The sequence below is a fragment of the Pyrus communis genome, chromosome 9 (assembly GCF_041283825.1).
Source record: "Pyrus communis isolate YQ-2024b chromosome 9, ASM4128382v1, whole genome shotgun sequence".
NCBI classification, from domain to species: Eukaryota; Viridiplantae; Streptophyta; class Magnoliopsida; order Rosales; family Rosaceae; genus Pyrus; species Pyrus communis.
The window spans coordinates 3,390,795-3,413,165 of NC_142573.1; the positions used below are offsets into that span (position 1 = coordinate 3,390,795).

Genomic DNA, 22,371 nt, shown 5'->3' on the forward strand with positions numbered 1-22,371 from the left:
AATTGTTTTAGAAAATAATGGACATGTTATTAATTTTTTTCTTTAAAAAACAAGAAACATGTAACATCTTATTATTGAAAAAAATCAACAAGTGCAAAAGGATGAGTGGTCATCCAATTATCATATGACATTTGGTGTGCCGAATTGTATACCTGACATACTAAATTTTATTTCCATATAATACTCACTAATTTTTATTTCTATTTATTTTTAAATGCGACAACTTGTGGCAACTCACCGCTATGGGGATTTTCACTCTGCCCGTGGTCACAATCTAGCAGACTCACCAGTTTGGAACATCGAACTCGGGACCTTCCACATTTTTTTTGTTTATCAAGGAGTCGCAGTCCACGTCCTTACTATTGAACCACTTATCATGGTTCATATAATACTCACTAATGAGTACCTCTTAAGTGTTATTTTTTTCACAAAATAATTTCTTATTCCCATCACTAATGTTTTGGGATAGGATTTAAGTCGGTCACATATAGGAGTCGGTGGTCTTATTAATGTCAGGAAGCTAGGGCTCTCCTAAGTTTTATTAGCAACTCTTCTGAATTTGCTCTGTTTTGTAAGGAAAGATTCGACTCAAAACAAATCCCTACCGGACTAGGAGAACTAGCTTCCCATCCCACCACTATAAAACATATAATCAGAGACCCCAAAAAATCTCAAACAAGAAAGCCTACGTAGTGCAATAGAAAAGTTACTGCCTCACTCACTCTCTCTCTCTCTCTGAAAATCATGGAAACTGATGAACAGTTCTGTGCAGATTGCAAGAAATACACACAAGTTGTGATTGACCACCGGTCGGGTGACACGATCTGCACCGACTGTGGTTTGATTGTTGAAGCCTTCAGCATCGATGTCACCGCCGAGTGGCGAAATTTTGCGGATAAGGATCCCAAGGAAGACCGGGCTCGCGTCGGTGCATCCTTGGATCCTTTGCTGGATAATGGCATTCTTACCACTTCTATTTCCCATGAAAAGAAGCAAAACAAGAACAGGGATAACGCCGAAGGCGTTGTTCCTCCAAATAACCTGTTGAATAACGTTGCGACGTCGAACCCTCAAATTTCTCTCGCAAAAGCTACGGAATACCTCGAAGCCATGGCTTACCGGCTAGACAAGCATGGCCTTCCCGAAGGCGTACTATATGATGCCAAAGTGCTATATAAGAAGGCCGTTGACAAGAAGATCTGCAGGGGGAGAAGGTTTGGTGCTATGATGGCCGCTTGCCTGTTCCTTGCTTGCCAAGAAAACCATAGTTCGCGAACACCAAAGGAAATCGCCGGGGCTGCCGATGGACCCTCCATGAAAGAAATTACCAAGATGGTAAAAGTGTTGAAAGAAGAGCTGGAGCTCGTTTCCAAAGCTACGGACGCTGGGGACCTATGGCGGCGATACTGCTCGAATCTTGGCATGAACCGTATTCAGGATCGGAAGGCTGTGGAAGAGACTCTGAAGAACTTGGCGAAGCTTGACATAAGGAGAAGCCCTACATCTGTTGTGGCAGCGGTTCTGTACATGATAGTGAAGCTTGCTTCCAATGGCAAAACTGTTGAAGATGTCCAGCAAGAAACTGGTGCTACCGTGGGGACGATTAAAAGCACATACAAGGAGATTTATCCCTATGCTTCAACGATAGTACCCAACTGGTACTGCAAGTACTTGGAGGACCTCAAGAAACTGAACAGTCGTTAAAGGTCTAGGGCAAAACATTATTGTAGTTCCTAATTGATCCACATCCAGCTTGTGGAGTTTGTTGGGATTAAGTTGTTTCCACTATTAATTAGCCGTACGATTATTATTTTGACCGTTGGATTTATATTTTAGCCGTCAAATTATATCATTACTGTGGTGTGTTCCACTCCATAACATGTGGTGTTCCGCTTCATATTCTAAGTGCACTAAAAAATATCTCCGCTTTTGAGAGAGTCCCTTAGCATTTCTCATGTATGAATAATCAAGTTTTGAAGGCTTTGTTAGTTTGTGGGATTAGGAGCCTAAGATTAATTAATTATTTTTATTTTAGAGTCAGGCTATGGTATATTGGTGTATGCAGAAATAATTGTTAATTAGTATTTGGTACTATCGTTTAATTATACAATTTTGTATGTCTGTGCAAGGGTAGGACTAAATATGAAACACAAATTAAAGGCAAACTAAGATTGGATAGAATTTGGAGCGGCAATGATAAGCTTAATTTGTACAATGATTATATTATATTTTGTTTTAGAAATAATGGACAAGTAGTTATTATTATTACTTTTTAACTTAAAAAAAAAAGGAACATGTGACATCTTATTCTTGAGCAAAATTAGCAAGTACGATAATACGAGTTATCATCCAATTGTATTATGACATTTGATGTACTGTGTCATATTCCAGACACATTGAAAAATTTCTCGTACATTACTCACTTTAATGATTACCTCTAGGTGTTATTTTTTTTACACAAAATAATTTCTTATCCCTATATCACTTTAGAAATTTGATGTTTTGGGAAGGGGGTCAAGTCGGTCACTTATAGGAGTAGGTGGTCCTATAAATATCGGGAAGCTAGGGCTTTCCTAGGTTTTATTAACAACTCTTCTTAATTTGCCCCGTTTTGTACAAGGAAAGATTCGACTCAAAACAAATCCCTGCCAATCTAGGAGAACTAGCTTCCCATCCCACCACCATAAAACGTATAATCAAAGACCCCAAACATCTAAAACAAGAAAGCCTACTTACTGCAAGAGAAAAGCTACTGCCTCTCTATCTCCGTGAAAATCATGGAAACTGATGAACAGTTTTGTTCAGACTGCAAGAAATACACACAAGTTGTGATCGACCACCAGTCCGGTGACACAATCTGCACTGACTGTGGTTTGATGGTTGGAGCCTACTGCATCGATGTCACCGCCGAGTGGCCAAAGTTTGCCGATATAAGGATCCCAAGGAAGACCGGACTCGCGTCGGTACTTCCTTGGATCCTTTGCTGGATAATGGCGTTCTTACCACTTGTATTTCCAAAGAAAAGAAGCAAAACAAGAACAAGGACAACGCCCATGGTATTGTTCCTCCAAATAACCGGTTGAATAACGCTGCGACGTCGAACCCCAAAATGTCTCTCGCAAAAGCTACAGAATACCTGGAAGCCATGGCTCACCACCTAGACAAGCATGGCCTTCCCAAAAGCGTACTATATGATGCCAAAGTGTTATACAAGAAGGCCGTTGACAAGAAGATCTGCAGGGGGAGAAAGTTTGGTGCTATGATGGCCGCTTGCCTGTTCCTTGCTTGCCAAGAAAACCATAGTTCGCGAACACCAAAGGAAATCGCCGGGGCTGCCAACGGACCCTCAATGAAAGAAATTACCAAGATGGTAAAAGTGTTGAAAGAAGAGCTAGAGCTCGGTTCCAAAGCTACAGACGCCGGGGACCTATGGCGGCGATACTGCTCAAATCTTGGCATGAACAGTATTCAGGATCGGAAGGCTGTGGAAGAGACTTTGAAGAACTTGGCGAAGCTTGACATAAGAAGCCCTACATCTGTTGTGGCAGCGGTTTTGTACATGATAGTGAAGCTTGCTTCCAATGGAAACAGTGTTGATCGAAGATGTCCAGCAAGAAACTGGTGCTGCCGTGGGGACGATTAAAAGCACATACAAGGATCGATTTATCCCTATTCTTCGACAATAATACCCAACTGGTATTGCAAGTACTTGGAGGACCTCAAGAAACTGAACAGTCATTGAAGGTCTAGATCAAAACATTGTAATTCATCAAACTTAATGCACAAATCATAAATTGCTTAGTGAAGTTAGAGGTTGTGAAATGTGAGGTGAGCTTTTGGTTTGGCCGGAACTATCCAAAAGAATCCTTAAAATCGGTTTTGCAAAAACATGTTAAATTGAAATAAGTTCGAGGATGTTACACTTGCTCAAAAAAAAAAAAAAATCCATGCCAGCCGGAAAGACAAGTTCTAACTCTAAGAGTTTATTTGGTACTCTACTTGAATCTAACTTTTTAAATTCAAAAACAATTTTTAAGTTTTAGTCCTTAAAAACTTGTTTGATAGGACTATTTTAAAAAACTGAACTTAAAACTAACTCAAAAATATCGTCTATTCTCTAAAAACATACAAAGTGAGTTTTTAAACTTAAACTCACTCTTTTCTTTTCTCTCCCTCCTCTCCACTCACTTCAAATCTATCTCTCTTTTTTTCTTTCTCTCTCATATTTTTTTTTTTACATTTTTCGTCTCTCCTCCAATCCGCTCTTAATTCTCTCGGTTCTTTCTCTCACTCCTCTTCCTTTCTATCTCGTCAGATCCTCTCGCTGCTTTCTTTTTCCTTCAATTATCTCTTACTTTATTTTCTCCTCTCTCATCTTTCTACTCTCCTGCGACCTTCTCTTTTTAGATCTCTTTGTCTAGTTTAAGTCGTAAGATTTAAAAAATTTAAATTGCAAACCAATCAAATTTTTTAGTCTTAAAGAAAATTGTTTTCAAGAAATATTTTGAGAAATGATAAAAAAAATTTCAAATAGAATACCAAACAGACCATAAACCTTTGTGATAAGATCATCAAAATATTTCGACCAAAAAAAAAAATGAAAAAAAGATCATCGAAATAAGTTGTAAACGTTCAGTTCGTTACTTTCAGAGAGATCCTTAAAACCCATTGTTTTGTAAGAGACAAGTTCTATCTATAATTTATTGTACAATTCTTAAAACAAGCTTTAACTTCTAACCATTAAACATGATAGAATATGAATTGGGATGAAATAGACCCAAAACTAAGGTTGTATTGAGAGCACTTCCATCGGGGGTGGGATAGGCCGGCACACAGTCAAAAAAATGGCCCGGCACCTAGGGAAGTCTCTCCAGCCCACGGGATTGCCTGGCACCCAGCCCAAGCTGGTCTCCAGGCCAGCCCAAAATTGACAGACCTTGGGACCGGCCCATATGATGCTGTGGTGATGTCAGCGATGGATGGAGCGACGGAGGGAGAAGGCAAATGGCCTGAAAATGATGGCCCGAGTTCGACGGAAAATCTGAAAAAAAATGCACTGACAGCAAGTTTGCATCAACACAAAGGTTTCCAACACGATTTATATGTTAGAAACCATAAGAATAGGATTGAGAACTTACCCAGGTGAAATGCAAGAGATTTCACCGAGACTGGACCTTGAACTCGTCGGAGTTGTCCGTTTTCCTTTGTCGGAATCACATGCAGGGAATTAAGCCCTCAAATTAACCACAAAAATTGCAACACAACAGGATTTAAAGCTCAAGAACACAATACAGTGATAGAAACATCACCTGGGTTAGAGATTGAGAGCTCAAGCTCTCGGCTTCAATGGTGGAATCTCGCACCATGCACCGATGCCGCATGCAAGGCCATGGTTGGGTTCCTTGAGCTCCAGGGATTACAAAAATAATATTTTGTGTTTGATTTGTTGAAGGTTTGAAGAGGAATGAGAAGGAGAGCTCACGGGAGTGAGCTGGAAAAGAGAGAGAGGGAGAGAAAATAGAGAGAGAGAGAGAGAGGGAGAACCGGTTGGGAATTAGGAAGAGTACAGGTTAGTGGAAAGATGACTTTATCTTCTTTTTTTTTTATAATACAATTATTATTTTATTATTTTATAATAAATAATAATAATATTTTAATAAAATTGACTAGGCTATTTTTTTTTAGGGATGGAGATGTTCTTGGCCTATTACTGTTCATTGAAGTCTATCATTGTTCACTGAGTGGATAAATACGCTGGGTGCTGGCGCAAAATCTTTAAGGGTGGAATTGCTCTGATAGGCCGAAATAAAATAAATTGCACATTCAGAGGCCCAAAAAATTTGGCCTGACCAGTTTTGAGCGCCAAATCCAGATCAAATCAGAAAGCCCACATATTTGCTTGTAGGCCCATTCCCGATCCTGAATCGAAAAATTGGAAAAATATTCGGTATTACCAGCACCATAGCGCACGTGGATGTGACATGTGACCAGCATAGATGTGACCTGTGACCTGCACAACCTTCTTCCCTAGGGAGGTAGATTATTTGCTCTCTTATTTCCATACTCTCTCTATGTCATCATATTTGTGTGGTCACGGTTAAATCACGTCAACATTTTATATTCCTATTACTCTTTGTTTTATTATTTCTATAAAAAATTAATATAAAATGTTGATGTGGCTTAACCGTGACCACACATCACAGGAGGGCATGGGGAGCGTATGGAAATGGGAGGGTAGACAATCCACCTCCCTTCTGCTGGACCCGGCTTCTCTACCCTCCCAGTTCTCACACACTCTCATCCCCTCCTATTTTGTGCGATCACGATTAAGTCACGTTAACATTTTATATTGATTTTTTTATAGAGATAATAAGACAAAAAACAATAGTGATATAAAATGTTAACATGACTTAACCGTAATCATACAAATAGAAGGGGATGAGAGTGTATGAGAAATGGGAGGGCAAAAAAGCCAGGTCCCTAGTCTGCAACACCACCGTTAACACATATCAATAACCACAGGACACAAAGTTGAGATTTTATTATAAAATTAATTGATAATTGGTAATATGAAGAGTAGCCTAATTTACTTAAAGTCCATGAGACAACATGCTCACCCATATATGAAGAATTTTCAAATCTAAAATGTGACCAATACAGCGAAACGACGTGAATCTTGTGCTGCCGTTTGACTTGTGAGAATCATTACCGTTCACATGTTATGTATTTATATACATAGTTTTATTATATAAAGGAAGGTTCATTGATTAGGTAACAAGGACAACCAAAGTTTCCATAAAATAATTGTAACCTAACATGGGATGGGAATTTTATACGCATAGTACTTTCTCTCCCCCGATATCTCTTTCAGTTTCAGACAAACTGCTTCATGCTAATTAATTTTCTACCTTTCCAATCTAGAGCACCATGACATTCGGAATTTGTAATACCGATATCAATTCACCGGTGGAAATCACTTTCAGTTACCTTATAAGTTACTTTTATTCATACCGGGAAATATTTTGTAGAAATAAAAAATTTAGCATTTTTTTTCAATAAAAATGTGGCCTAATCATCACTGTTTCTCGGCGATTTTGTAAATTTATACAAAAATTGTTGTAAAATTTATTTTCTTTCACCTTCGTCACATAAGACTTTGTTGATATTCTAAATAGATGGAGTCCTCGTTTCAACAATATTTTGTGCCACATTACAATTTTTGTCCATTTATTTTTAAGTTTTCATTTTAAATATTCTACTATAAAAACATTTGTGGCTCAATAAACCGTAAAATCGTTTCCAAATGCCTTATAATGTTTTCCACAATACTGACGGAAAATATTACGAGAAAATAAAAATTTGGCATTTTTCATAAAAAAACGTGGGTCACACTCACAGTTTTTAGTTGGTTTTACAAATTCGTACATAAATCATCGTTCAATCTATTTATTTTCACATTAGCCTCATTATGAAGTTTTAAAAAATAAAATTAAGACTTTCCGTTGATATTCTCGAGGGTGGAACCCCATTTTAACAATGTTTTTCATTAATTTTTTTAGTTTTCGACTTAAATATTCTACTAAATATACATTTATTGCTTCATAGACAGTAAAACCACTTCCAAATGCCTTATAAAGTTTTTCTTAATGCTCAAGAAAAATATTTCACCAAAAAAATAAAAAAAGTTTGCATTTTTAACAAAAAAAACGTGTTAGGCGGGCTCGACGCAAGTAAAATGAGGCGAACTCCGCTCACACAAAACGAGGCACACCGAGTGCACAAAACACAAGGCAGACCCTGTGCTCACAAAACAAGGTGGGTTTTGAGCACGTAGAACGAGGCGGGCTCTATTCACAGAAAATGGAAGGGGGGCTCCACGTACGAAAGATTGGTAGCAAAACAAGGATATAGATATATATATATATATATATATATCTATTTAAAGAAATTTGAATCTAAATAAAGTAAGGTAGGAAGAAAAAAAAATCAATGGAAAAAGAAAAAAAGTAGAAAATAAATAAATAAAATAGAAAATGATACGATCGGTACTTTTCAACCGATTTAGTGGATAACGTGTCGCGAGCAACATAGTGACTGTACCTTCCATAAGTCGCTAGTATCATAACGATCCTGGCTTTTCAAATGTTTTTTTTTTTTTTTTTTTTTTTTTGTTGTTAATTTTTGTTGTATTTCTATTACCTTAACAACAAACTATCATATTCATGTTCTTCAAAATATATTATTTCGTATAAAATATTTTAAAATTCATATCTAAACACTTGTAATCAACGATTTAGAATCTAAATTTAAAGATATTTGAATTTAATAATGGTTACTCAAATAAAGTAAATAAATTAGAATAGGGAAAGATCGGTAGCGTGGTACCGATCCTAGCCCTAAATGTGACATCCCACATCGTCCAGGGGAGTGATCCTTAAATGTATATTCTCATCTCTACCTAGCACGAGGCCTTTTGGGAGCTCACTGGCTTCGGGTTCCGTAGGAACTCCGAAGTTAAGCGAGAAGGGGGCTAGAGCAATCCCATGATGGGTGACCCACTGGGAAGTTGCTCGTGAGTTCCCAAAAACAAAACCGTGAGGGAATGGTAAGCCCAAAACTGACAATATCGTGCTACGGTGGTGGAGCCGGGCCTGGGAAGTAGTCCCGCCCGGGCGGGGATGTGACAAATTGGTATCAGAGCCTAACCCTGGTCGCGTGTGTGCCGACAAGGACGTCGGGCCCCTAAGGGGGTGGATTGTAACATCCCACATCGCCCAGGGGAGTGATCCTTAAATGTATATTCTTATCCCTACCTAGCACGAGGCCTTTTGGGAGCTCACTGGCTTCGGGTTCCGTAGGAACTCCGAAGTTAAGCGAGAAGGGGGCTAGAGCAATCCCATGATGGGTGACCCACTGGGAAGTTGCTCGTGGGTTCCCAAAAACAAAACCGTGAGGGAATGGTAAGCCCAAAGCGGACAATATCGTGCTACGGTGGTGGAGTCGGGCCCGGGAAGTGATCCGTCCCGGGCCGGGATGTGACAATTTGGTATCAGAGCCTAACCTTGGTCGCGTGTGTGCCGATGAAGACGTTGGACCCCTAAGGGGGGTGGATTGTGACATCCCACATCGCCCAGGGGAGTGATCCTTATATGTATATTTCCATCCCTACTTAGCACGAGGCCTTTTGGGAGCTCACTGGCTTCGGGTTCCGTAGGAACTCCGAAGTTAAGCGAGAAGGGGGCTAGAGCAATCCCATGATGGGTGACCCACTGGGAAGTTGCTCGTGAGTTCCTAAAAACAAAACCGTGAGGGAATGGTAAGCCCAAAGCGGACAATATCGTGCTACGGTGGTGGAGCGGGCCCGGGAAGTGATCCGCCCCGGGCCGGGATGTGACACTAAATCATCTTTCAATCTATTTATTTTCACCTTCGCTTTCAGTGAAGTTTTGAAATTAATTAACACTTTTCGTTGGTATTCTTGAGGGTAGAACAATTTACAATGATTTGGGCCTCACTACCATATTTTTACTTATTTTTTAGTTTTCAGCTTAAATATTCTACTAAATATACATTTGTTGCTTAATAAGTAGTAAATCCGCTTCCAAATGTTTTATAAAGTTTTCCTTAATACTCAAGGAAAATATTGCATGAAAATAAAAAATTTTGCATTTTTAACAAAAAAACGTGGGTGTTAGGAAAAAGAAAAAAAGTAGAAAATAAATAAAAAAAATAGAAAATGATACGATCGGTTTAGGGTTTAGGGTGTGCACAAAACACAAGGCAGACCCTGTGCTCACAAAACAAGGTGGGTTTTGAGCACGTAGAACGAGACGGGCTTTATTCACAGAAAATGGAAGGGGGGCTCCACGTACGAAAGATTGGTAGCAAAACAAGGATATAGATATATATATATATATATATATATATATATATATATATATCTATCTAAAGAAATTTGAATCTAAATAAAGTAAGGTAGGAAGAAAAAAAAATCAATGGAAAAAGAAAAAAAGTAGAAAATAAATAAATAAAATAGAAAATGATACGATCGGTACTTTTCAACCGATTTAGTGGATAACGTGTCGCGAGCAACATAGTGACTGTACCTTCCATAAGTCGCTAGTATCATAACGATCCTGGCTTTTCAAATGTTTTTTTTTTTTTTTTTTTTTTTTTTGTTGTTAATTTTTGTTGTATTTCTATTACCTTAACAACAAACTATCATATTCATGTTCTTCAAAATATATTATTTCGTATAAAATATTTTAAAATTCATATCTAAACACTTGTAATCAACGATTTAGAATCTAAATTTAAAGATATTTGAATTTAATAATTGTCACATCCTGGCCCGGGGCGCACCACTTCCCGGGCCCGCTCCACCACCGTAGCACGATATTGTCCGCTTTGGGCCCCGACCACGCCCTCACGGTTTTGTTTCTGGGAACTCACACGAGAACTTCTCGATGGGTCACCCATCCTGGGAATGCTCTCGCGCGCTACTCACTTAACTTCGGAGTTCCCATGGAACCCGAAACCAGTGAGCTCCCAAAAGGTCTCGTGCTAGGTAGGGATGGGAATATACATTTTAAGGATCACCCCCTGGGCGATGTAGGATGTCACAATCCACCCCCTTAGGGGCCCTACGTCTTCGTCGGCACACACGCGACCAGTGTTAGGCTCTAATACCAAATTGTCACATCCCGGCCCGGGGCGCACCACTTCCCGGGCCCGCTCCACCACTGTAGCACGATATTGTCCGCTTTGGGCCCCGACCACGCCCTCACGGTTTTGTTTCTGGGAACTCACATGAGAACTTCCCGATGGGTCACCCATCCTGGGAATGCTCTCGCGCGCTACTCACTTAACTTCGGAGTTCCCATGGAACCCGAAACCAGTGAGCTCCCAAAAGGCCTCGTGCTAGGTAGGGATGAGAATATACATTTTAAGGATCACTCCCTGGGCGATGTGGGATGTCACAATAATGGTTACTCAAATAAAGTAAATAAATTAGAATAGGGAAAGATCGGTAGCGTGGTACCTATCCTAGCCCTAAATCATCTTTCAATCTATTTATTTTCACCTTCGCTTTCAGTGAAGTTTTGAAATTAAGGTAACACTTTTCGTTGGTATTCTTGAGGGTAGAACAATTTACAATGATTTGGGCCTCACTACCATATTTTTACTTATTTTTTAGTTTTCAGCTTAAATATTCTACTAAATATACATTTGTTGCTTAATAAGTAGTAAATCCGCTTCCAAATGTTTTATAAAGTTTTCCTTAATGCTCAAGGAAAATATTGCATGAAAATAAAAAATTTTGCATTTTTAACAAAAAAACGTGGGTGTTAGGAAAAAGAAAAAAAGTAGAAAATAAATAAAAAAAAATAGAAAATGATACGATCGGTACTTCTCCACCGATTGTTGGTATGATAAGTCGCGAGCGAGATAGTGACTGTACCTCGTATAAGTCGCTAGTATCATAACGATCCTGGCTTTTCAAATGTTTTTTTTTTTTTTTTGGTTAATTTTTCTTGTATTTCTATTACCTTAACAACAAACTATCATATTCATGTTCTTCAAAATATATTATTTAGTATAAAATCTATTAAAATTCATATTTAAACACTTGTAATCAACGATTTAGAATATAAATTTAAAGATATTTGAATTTAATAATGGTTATTCAAATAAAGTAAATAAATTAGAATAGGGAAAGATCGGTAGTGTGGTACCGATCCTAGCCCTAAATCATCTTTCAATCTATTTATTTTCACCTTCGCTTTCAGTGAAGTTTTGAAAATTAAGGTAACACTTTTCGTTGGTATTCTTGAAGGTAGAACAATTTACAATGATTTGGGCCTCACTACCATATTTTTACTTATTTTTTAGTTTTCACTAAATATTCTACTAAATATATATTTGTTGCTCAATAAGTAGTAAATCCACTTCCAAATGTCTTATAAAGTTTTCCTTAATGCTCAAGGAAAATATTGCATGAAAATAAAAAATTTTGCATTTTTAATAAAAAAATGTTGGTATTAGACGGGCTTGATGCAGGCAAAACAAGGTGGACTCCGCTCACACATAACGAGATGCACCTGGCCCATAGAAAACGAGGCGGGCTCCACTCGCAAAAGACGAGCAGCAAAACAAGGATATATATATATATATATAAATCTAAAGGTATTTGAATCTAAACAAAGTAAGGTAGGTTTGACAAAAAAAAAAAATAAAGTAAGGTAGGAAGGAAAAAAAATTCAATAGAAAAAGAAAAAAGCAGAAAATTAATTTTCTTTGTGCACCCATCTTCTTATTCAATGGATAAATATGTTGTTTTTTCAAAGTATTTGTGCGTGTTCATCGTTACAAATGATATTTTTACTCTATATTAGACTAAGAAAAAAAAAAGACTGATGATTTGAATTCGAGACTCAATAGGATGAAGAGGGAGGCCTAATCCGTACTATGACAATCCACCATTTACTTGTGCATGTTCAATTTGGGCGTCGTCGACCGGCGAAGAAATTAAGTTTTCTGTTGAAGAGGCAGAATAACCTCGGATTGCTGTAGTGCTATAGTGCACAGAAGGTAATGAATTTCACCTTGCTTCCTCAATTTTAATTAGGGTTACGATTTGGGGTTTAGGTTTTGAAATTTGATTTGTATGATTGAGGATATGTGAAAGACGCTTTTTTTATTTCACTTGATACCAAGGTTGGAAAAGAAATAAATAATAAGGAGGAATTCGAAAAAAGCAAATAGGGACTGTTACATCAAGATAAAAAAATTGACAAAAAAAAATGTAATCAGGTTTTAATCTGCCAAATATGAACCGTTAGATTAAAATCAAAAGATTGGCAAAAAAAAAAAATTGAATGTTAATCTGGACTGTTGATCAACGGTTTAGAAATCGAACAGTTCACAATTGTTCAAATATTAGCATTGGACAGCTGGATCCCCTGCCACTCGGGGCGGAGCTGACCGTCACTTCCCATGCAACGGAGACAACATGCTCCCCCGTATATGAAGAATTTTCAAATCTAACATGTGAATAATACAGCGGAACAACATGAACCCGGTGCGGCCGTTTGACTTGTGAGAATCGTTACCGTTCACATGTTATGTACTTATATACATAGTTTTATTATATAAAGGAAGGTTCATTGATTAGGTAACAAGGACAACCAACGTTTCCATAAAATAATTGCAACCTAACATGGGATGGGAATTTTATACGCATAGTAGTTTCTCTCCCCCAATATCTCTTTCTGTTTCAGACAAACTGCTTCATCCTAATGAATTTTCTACCTTCCCAATCTAGAGTACCATGACATTCGGAATTTGTAATGCTGATATCAATTCACTGGTGGAAATCACCTCAAGAAAGATCATCAAACCATCATCTCCCACTCCTCATCTCAACAGAATTCTTAACCTCTCTCTTTACGACCAATTTTTTTCCTTCGACTCTATATCCAACCATCCTATGGTTCTACGAAAACCATAACGATTCCGGTTTTGCTTCCGAAACTTCAGAGACCAGAACATCTCAGCGCTTGCAAGAGTCTCTATCAAATGCTTTAGTTCACTTCTATCCACTGGCTGGCCGGCTCAAAAGCTCGGCGTTGGTTGAGTGCAACGATGAAGGGGCTCATTTTCTGGAGGCCTAAGTTAACTGCCAGCTTTCGGACTTTCTCAAACAACCCAATCCCGATTTGATCAACCACTTTATTGCCGATAATGATCCCGAAACCGCCCAAGTAGGTTTGGGACATGTACTTTTGTTTGTTCAGATTAGCTTTTTCAACTGTGGAGGAATCGTTGTTGCTATATCCCCTTCACACAAGATTGCAGATGCAGCATCACTCCTCACATTCGCGCGAACATGGGCAGCAATAAACCGCAACGATGGAATCCTCGGAGTGAAATTGGTGCAACCGGAGTTTACTGGAGGGTCTTTGTTGCCTCCTAGCAGAGATTTACCCTTGCTGTCCATCAACGCCACATCGAAAATCCAAAGTCAAAATTTAGTTACAAGAAGGTTTGTGTTCGATGTTTCAAAGATAGCCGGTCTGAAGGCCAAAATTGGGAGTGCAGTCCAAACCTTCATCCCATCACATGTAAACCTAGTTCTGGCTGTCATATTGAAATGTTCTGTTGCTGCTTCCCGTCAATGCCAGCCTGAGAGTTCGACGAGGGCAACGGTGCTGTCCCAGATGATAAGCTTCCGCAAAAGAATGGTCCCCGAGATATCAGAAAATGTCATGGGGAACTGGTTTTGGCCACTACAAGTGGTATTCAGAGCAAATGAGACCGAGTTACACGAGTTAGTGAGCAATATGAGGCAAGCAGCGACAGATTTCTAGAAGATATTTAAATGTGAGGAAGGATTCTTGGTGGTGTCTGAGTTTATGAGAAAGCAGGCTGATCCTTTTAAGAGGAACGAAGGCGTAAACTTTTACAGGACCACAAGCTTGTGCAAGCTTCCTGTATATGAAATGGATTTTGGATGGGGAAAACCTGCGTGGGTCACCAACCATATCGTCCAAAAGAACGTAATTCAGTTGCTGGACACAAAACAGCAAGATGGTATCGAAGCTTGGGTGACCCTTGATGAACAAGAAATGGCCATATTTGAGTCTGATCAGGAGCTTCTTGAATTTGCTTCCGTCAACCCCAGCATCATTTGCCATTCCGGGCCGGTCCTGAGGTTTCTCGACACTTATATTTCACTTTATCATCATTCTATCATTCTTTGAATGCCTGAAATTATTTGTTAATATCGGAATAGTTCCCTCCTTTTATTGATCAAATTAATTTTTTTTGTGCACCTATCTTCTTATTCGATGGATAAATATATTGTTTTTTCAAAGTACTTGTGCGTGTTCATTGTTACAAATGATATTGTTACTCTATACTATACTAAGAAAAGGGGAAGAATGATGGTTTGAATTCGAGACTCAATAGGATGAAGAGGAAGGCGTAATCCGTACCATGACAATCCACCATTTACTTGTGCATGTTCTTTGTCTCTCCACCACCTCGGACTGTTGTAGTGCACAGAAGGTAATGAATTTCACCTTGCTTCGTCAAGGGTTTTGATTTGGGGATTAGGTTTTGAAATTTGATTGGTATGATTTAGGATCTGTGAAAGACCCTCTTTTTATATCACTTGATACCAAGGTTGGAAAAGAAATAAATAATAAAGAGGAATTCGAAAAAAGCAAATATGGACCGTTATATCAAGACCAAAAAATTGACAAAAAAAAAATGTAATCAGGTTTTAATCTGCCAAATATAGACCGTTAGATCAAAATCAAAAAATTAGCAAAAAAAATTGAATGTTAATCTGGACTGTTGATTAACGATCTAGAAATCGAACCGTTCACAATTTGGGATGGATCCCCTGCCACTTGGGGCGCAGCTGACTGTCACTTCCAAAAGCCTGCTTTTGTTTATTTTTTTCTAACAAAATATATCGTTAAATAAATAAATAAATAAATAAAACCCTCAAATATTTGATTTTGGGTCTTAACATTGGAGCTGGTCGGTCTTAAACGTGAAACGCTGCGTTCTGTTCCACAAATGCTGGGGGAAGCCAATAAACGAAAGCCGCATACTCTCGTTTCAGAGTTCAGAACGGGTTCGGAGCGTTTCTCTCCCTCACTCTCTCTCAATCTCTCTCGAACATTATTCTGCTCTCGGGAAAGCTCAGAGGAGGCGCGATAACCACCACCATGGTTGTGGCTGCCGGAGCTTCTTCTCGGGCTGAGGTGCTCACGATGTTCCGCTCTTTCCTTCGAGTGGCTCGTAAGTTCTCCGACTACAACATCAGGGAGTACACGAAACGCCGAGCCGTCGACGGTTTTCATCAGAATCGGAACCTTTCGGACCCGTCTGCCATCTCCTCCGCCTTCTCAGACGGGAAGGCTCAGCTGGAGGTCGCCAATCGGCAGGCTCTCGTTTACTCTCTCTACGCTCCGAAGCTCAAGAGCGTCATGGAGGTTCAGAACCCAATCAAGTACTGAAATTGATTCGTTTCCAGGTAAAATTCCCTGTCTTGTACACTAAATATGATTATTTTTCCTTAATATTGTTGGGTTTTTTTTTTTTAATTTTTATTGGAGCAATATTCTAATCTAATTCGAATTTGCTTGCGCCATTTCTTCAATTTGTTGGGTTTTTGTTAATCTGGGTTTTATTAGGGTTTTTGGTTATGTCTGATTAATGGGGTTTGTGTGCATAATTTGGGCAAGGAAGTAAAAATTGAAACTTTTGGTCTCAATTGCCGTAGGAAATGCTGGGAATCCTAAAACTCCTTTATTTCTTAATTCCAACTTAGCCTGCATGATCTGAGTCACTGGGTGTTTTGTGGAAAGATTATGTGTCAAACTTAATGCACAAATCATAAATTGTTAATTAACAATATCAAATCACAAATTTGGCTCCTCAATGTTTGATTTGTCAATGTATAGAAAGATGTCCTGTCCTTCCGAATGCTCTTTGGCAAAATTATTGCTTGATGGTCAGTTTTGCAAAAACGAGTTCAAAGAGGTTCGGTACATTTAACCTCAAAAAGTATCCTTAAAGTCGGTTTTGCAAAGACAAGTTATATTGAAATAAGTTCGAGGATGTTCAGTACACCTTCTCCAATAAAAATCCATGCCAGCCGGAAAGACAGGCTCTAACTTCTAACTTCTAACCATAAAACATGATACTTGGATATCAGAGAAAATTCCGCTGCGTGATTTGTCTAAACCGTACAACAAGCATTTGATTTTGCAAAGATGAGTTCTATTTATTGGTCATGAGTCATGACTTATAACAACAGTCTGATAATCGAGATTATGCATTGCTTTGTTTACCTTTAGTCATGGTTGAGCCAACTGTTCTCGATACTGACCACTGTTGTTCTTTGCACATGACCAACCCAATTTGAGACTTGTTCCCCATGTGACCTCCTGATGGGTGGCTACTTATGTCTTGTGGATCTCTCTATATAGCGTAATTGTTGTACTTTCGATGTTTGTAGCGGTCGTGACATATTGTTGTCACAATTCTTTGATTTGTGCAGGTTTGCGAGATTTTCACTTCTGTTGACGAGTTATTTCAGGGAACTTTGGATATGCTGTAGCTCATTGGACTCCTGGGGGCTTACGCTTTCTATTTTAAGCCTTTAAGTTTGAGTTTTTGGGTTTAAAGGTGTAATTAGTTATTAATTTTGAGCACCCTTGACCAATATCTGTTTGCATTTTTTTTTGCAATAAAGAATAATTTTATAACCTTTCTTCAGGTACGGATTTGAAGTTCAATTTTCATAAAACATCAACGATTATGCAAAACTGTAAATCATTGGAGATGTGATTGTTGTGGCCTATCTATCTTATTCTTGGTTCTTGTCACTTGTAGCAAACGAGAAGAAAACTCGAAAAATCATCTACTCATGTGGTGAAACTTGCTCCAAATTCAAAATATTCAATTTGTAAGATTTTTGCTTTAGGAAATGAAGGGTGTCCTCTAATTTAGGATGCAGGAGGGGATTGGAATTGAACGGTATATCGTTATGGAGGCAGAGCCTTCCGGTGAATGCGTAGCTAAGGTAGTGGACTCGTTTTTGGGATTGGAAGGCGAAGGCTAGGACATTGCGTCATAGAGGATGTCGAAGCTTTGGTGGTGTTTGATGATGGCAAAGAGGGTGGAGATTGACTCGTCACAGTTAGTACGAGGTGGGATTGTAGAGCCGACATTGGTCATTGGGTATGGATTTTACTTCCGAAGACGATGCTAGGGCATTGGACGAAGGATAATTCGGTTATATCTAGAGAGTTTTGTTGTTCAAAAGAAGGGTTTCACCGGGAGAGATACAAAGAGAGATTCGGGAGATGATGCAAAGAGGAGTGTGCTAGGGCAATCACTACGAAGGTTGCAAGGCACTGATGACCGAGGAAGTGCGACAATGGGAGAGGGTATGTGGCGAAACTAGAGAAGAACCAGAATCATGCGCTGGTGACTCTAGCTATGCGGCATTTTCTTAGGTCGAATAAGCAGGATTTTGATCCTGACAAAAGTTGTAGCAACTCTTTCAGTTCTCCTGGATTGTCCTTGGATGCTTCCGCAGATGTCTGGGCTGATCGTAGCAGTTTCGGACAGGCGGAATTTGCTGTGCGGAGTGATGTCAATTATTTTGGAAGAGGCTGGTTGAGCACATTCGGCATTGATGCCCAAAGTTTGCTTGTTTTTTTTCCAAAGACATGCAAGCCAGTGGTCCTGCATTTTATTATACGACACAGCTTGACGAAGAAGAGATGCTGAGTAGCGGCTTTTTGGTTGACACAAGATCAAGAATCGCTTGCAACTGTTTCTCCGATGTTCTGGCCTTCGATACTACTTATCAAGTGAACCAGTATAAAATACCGCAGTTGCAGATTTTGAAGAACTTGGCTCTCTGTATTCCTTCTTAGCATGCGAAATAAGTCTCGGTAATCTGCATTAATTTTCTCGTTCATTTTCTCTAACATGAACGTTGCATTACGTTAGTCTTTGCATCTGTTGTGAGAAAGTTTACGTACGAAAATAAATGTTACCAGGCCATACACCTCATAGGTAAACATTGCAAATGTAAGAACAAGCAGACGATGGTAAAAAGTTGAAAGAAATTTGGTTAAATTCATCTTCCAAAATTCATAGAATACTTCAGGTGGAAGGTTACATCTTACAGAATGGTTTTCAGCCTCCCTCTCTCAGCAGCAGCAAGGATGGATCGAACACCCATCGGACATGGTGTTCACTAATCGATCAAAACCTAATTATTAGAAGACATTTGTGGACCATACAATGGCGAAGACCTAATGTCCACCCGGAGAGCCACACAAAAATTGTAAGACCCCAAAACAAAAACTCAGGTTACATCCCTTCATTTCAAAGTTTCACAGCCTTATTTCTCTTTATGGTATCAGCTTTCGACTCCATCTTCACCGGCAAAGGAGCTGAGAATAGCAAATACTCATTCTGACCTTGATCACGGCCTCTGGTTTCATACATATCTTCTCTTCTCGGAGTCATTCTAGCTCCGGGGTTTCTTTCTCCATCACTACTGGCCTGTGGTGATTCGCCATTCTCGGTGTGCGCCTCCTCGTCGTCCTCCTCAGTCTCCTGAGCAATGCCCTTAACTTCTTCAACCTCACTGCAACGGTTCTCAACAAGCTCTCCATGATCATCACTAGAATCACTCCCATCCCAACCCGAGACTGGTTCATCGGAGTTGCTAAAGACCCGATACACATTCCCATTCTCTGCAAAGCTCACATTTTTCTTGACCTTAGGTTGAAGCCCATGCCTTTTCACCAACACCCCATTTTTAAATCGAAGTCTAAGGTTTTCTTCATCTTCGTCACTGTCATGCTGAAATCCTTCAAGCTCCGCATCTTCCTCATCATTCTCAGCAATTCTAGCAAACCCGCGAATCTTCTCGATCCTATCCCTCAAGTTCTCAATCTTCTCCCTCTGATCCCATCCCATATCGCGACCGCACTTGGCGGGTAAAACCCGTGGTTTGTTAACATTTTGACCAAACCTCACATTCTTCACCCCTTTCACATTCTTCACTGCTTTCAGTGAAAGCCCATGCCTTTTCATAACAACCCCATCAATGAACTCCAAAAACCTCACCAAATCTCTGCTGATCGACGTCTTCCCATCCCTAACAATCGGATCGCCGCCCTGGAAACAAAATGCACAACCAAAAACCTCAAAGAAAACAACCAAAAAAGGCAGTAACTTTATAAAAAATTAGTAAAATTGCAATTACCCATGAAATTATTTACCTGAATCGTGTCGAGCTTGAGAAGTAAATTGATGGATTTCTGAGAAATGGCGTGAAAATCCAAGTGGGTTTCACTGGAAATCGAGGATTTGAGAGAGGTGAAAGCAGACTTGATAAATGCGAGGTCTTTGAGCTGCCTGAGGGTTCGGGATCTGCGAATGAGGAACGCACGGAAGTGGGTTTGAATCACTCGGGCGGCGGAGTCTCTGAGAGAGCGGGAGTACGAAGAGTGAGAGCAGTGCGAGGCAGAGGAGGAGTAGTGGTGGAGGGAGGATTCGAGGGCTTCAATGCGGGAAAGGAGGGAGGAGATAAGTTGGTCTTGTGGTGGTTGTTGGCGGGAACGGTGTTTTGGGTGGTGGGCATTGTGGGTGTGGTGAGGGTTTTTGGGGCGGAGATTGTGGTGGGGAGAGTAGGGATCTGGTGGGGTGGATTGGAGGAGCTGAGAAGCGAGGGCTTGGAGAAGTGGGTCTGTGGCTGGTGGCGGTGGCGGGTAGGGGTTGTAGGTTTGGGTGCAGCAGCAGGTGTTATAGGAGCTGGTGCAGCAAATGGCGGCGGTGGGGGGTTGAGGTTGGTGGTGGTGAGCGTGGTGGAGGTGGTGGTGGGAGGCCATTCGTGGGAGCCTAAAAGGGCTGACGTTATAAGTTTAGCTACACATTTACCTATTGTTTAGCATGTGACATTATTACACCTTTTGATCAGAAAGTGATGTGAGTATGACGTGGCATGGGCCCAGGCTGATGTTTTCTTTTGTTGGTCTTTGTATGGTCAATGGTTTTGGAGTCCATATGGTTAAATGGCCCTACATGTCCCTTATATTTGGGCCCCATGAATTGGTATGGTTGGGACCCAAGTAAGTGCATTGGGTCAATCAAAGGTCCAAAAATTCCAAATTGAATTTGGTTTGAGATTTTTTTGGAAGTTTTAACGAAAAGTCCACGGTACTGTTTACTTTAACGAAAAATCACATTTTTATACTAAAAAGTCAATCCTAATACTATTCAATTTACCCTTTATTTTGTCCTTATCATTAAAACTGAAAGTTTTCAAGCATTTTTCATTAGTTTTCCTTTATTTTTATTTTTTTTTTGTTTTGATACAACGATGCACAGTAGGAATAAATTAGTATCGAACTCGTGATTTTGAAATTCTAATCTAAAATCAGTAAAAAAGAGGAATATCACCAGACCGTAATAAAACACTCAGAAATACAAAATTCATTTCACAATTCAGAATTGTGATTTTATTACAAATGGTCATCGAAATGGATCTAACTTCTCATTTAATTTCTTAATTTCAAAATCAATCAAGATCGTCTCTGAAGATTGTCGTAAATCAATTTAATCATTCATTTACGATTTCGTTAGTTATTATGTTAATGTGTTGAAATGGCACATATGTAAAGTCTATAAGTCTAATAAAAAGATATCACGCTGATTATAAAAAGATTACAGGGACCCAAAATTATATAGTCAGCAGTTTTGGTTACCAGCTTTCTTCAAAAACTGAACCAATGAACCAACGGTTGTCATCGCTCATGACAAAAAATCTGAACCAACGGTTGTCATCGCTCATGACAAAAAATCTGAACCAACGGTTGTCATCGCTCATGACTCGGGCACCTCCTAACGCCTCTTCAGTTCATCCAATGATATGCTTACAAGTATGCGGTGCAAACAAAACGAGCCCGAGCTATTAACCCGCGCAATCATACTCCCAATAAAATATTATAACTGTCAATTGATTTAAAATAAGAATTTATCCTGAAAAATAGCTCCAAAATAATTCTTCGTATGTACTATTTTATTTATGAAAAATAAATACAAAAGAAAATGGTAGGGATCCAGTGCAAGCGCGACTACAGAAACCATGCAAAATATTGCACTCAGCTGGATCCCAAACAGTCAAAGAGTTGACTCATCGTAATCAACAAATAAAGGCATGCCGTGCGGATGTGGTAAGCAAATCAAAATTGCCGTTTAAAGTAGAGTATTACTCAAATCTCAACTTTTTTGGTTGCTTTTCACAGATTTTTTTTATGGTACTTTAACAAAAAATTCTTGGTACTGTTTATTTTAACGAAAAATCATATTTTTACACTAAAAAGTCAATCATGATACTATTCACTTTATATTTTATTTTATCCTTATCATTAAAACTCATAGTTTTCAAGCTATTTTCATTAGTTTTATTTTTATTTTTTATAATTGTGTCAGTAACACCGTCTTGTATACCAAGTGTCATGATATAAATCATTGATTTTTTTTTTAAAATATCCAATTACTTGCATTTTCACTTCGTATATCGAATCGTGTTGCCGACACACTAAATCGCTTCTTTTCACAATCAACATTTCTAAATTACTTTAAATTAATAAGAAGATTCAAATTCGGATGAAAGGAAATAAACTTACCCTTAAACCATCTCCAATGGTTAGGCTAAAAGCCAAATATTTTAGCCCGGAAAATTTAGCTTTTAGCCCAGAAACAGCTTTTCTACTCCAACCGTTCTAGCCTAAAATTTTAGCCCGGGATCATTAAAGAATGAAC

The 22,371-nt window shown here is 39.1% G+C and overlaps 2 protein-coding genes and 3 pseudogenes across 5 annotated transcripts; 4 read left to right on the top strand and 1 right to left on the bottom strand.

Moving 5' to 3' along the window:
• Positions 1-744: 744 nt before the first annotated feature.
• On the top strand, positions 745-1,704 carry LOC137739359 (transcription initiation factor IIB pseudogene; annotated as a pseudogene).
• Positions 1,705-2,777: 1,073 nt separating this feature from the next.
• On the top strand, positions 2,778-3,742 carry LOC137739360 (transcription initiation factor IIB pseudogene; annotated as a pseudogene).
• Positions 3,743-13,294: 9,552 nt separating this feature from the next.
• Positions 13,295-14,876, top strand: LOC137739361 (cocaine synthase pseudogene; annotated as a pseudogene).
• Positions 14,877-15,596: 720 nt separating this feature from the next.
• On the top strand, positions 15,597-18,669 carry LOC137740292 (uncharacterized). 4 transcript variants are annotated; one of them, XM_088699809.1, is made up of 2 exons: positions 15,597-16,048; positions 17,413-18,669. In XM_088699809.1, the coding sequence occupies exon 1, from the start codon at positions 15,741-15,743 to the stop codon at positions 16,029-16,031; it is 291 nt and encodes a 96-aa protein (XP_088555935.1). In that variant the 5' UTR covers positions 15,597-15,740; the 3' UTR covers positions 16,032-16,048; positions 17,413-18,669. The 4 variants fall into 4 exon arrangements, with proteins under 4 accessions (XP_088555935.1, XP_088555937.1, XP_068336252.2 ...); XM_088699811.1 differs by having other exon boundaries at positions 17,530-17,666; XM_068480151.2 differs by lacking the exon at positions 17,413-18,669 and adding an exon at positions 17,078-17,287.
• Positions 18,660-20,494, bottom strand: LOC137740291 (BAG family molecular chaperone regulator 8, chloroplastic). Its single transcript, XM_068480150.2, has 2 exons — positions 19,827-20,494; positions 18,660-19,722 (listed from the first exon to the last, which is right to left on the bottom strand). The coding sequence occupies exons 1-2, from the start codon at positions 20,433-20,435 to the stop codon at positions 18,922-18,924; spliced, it is 1,410 nt and encodes a 469-aa protein (XP_068336251.2). The 5' UTR covers positions 20,436-20,494; the 3' UTR covers positions 18,660-18,921.
• Positions 20,495-22,371: the final 1,877 nt, after the last annotated feature.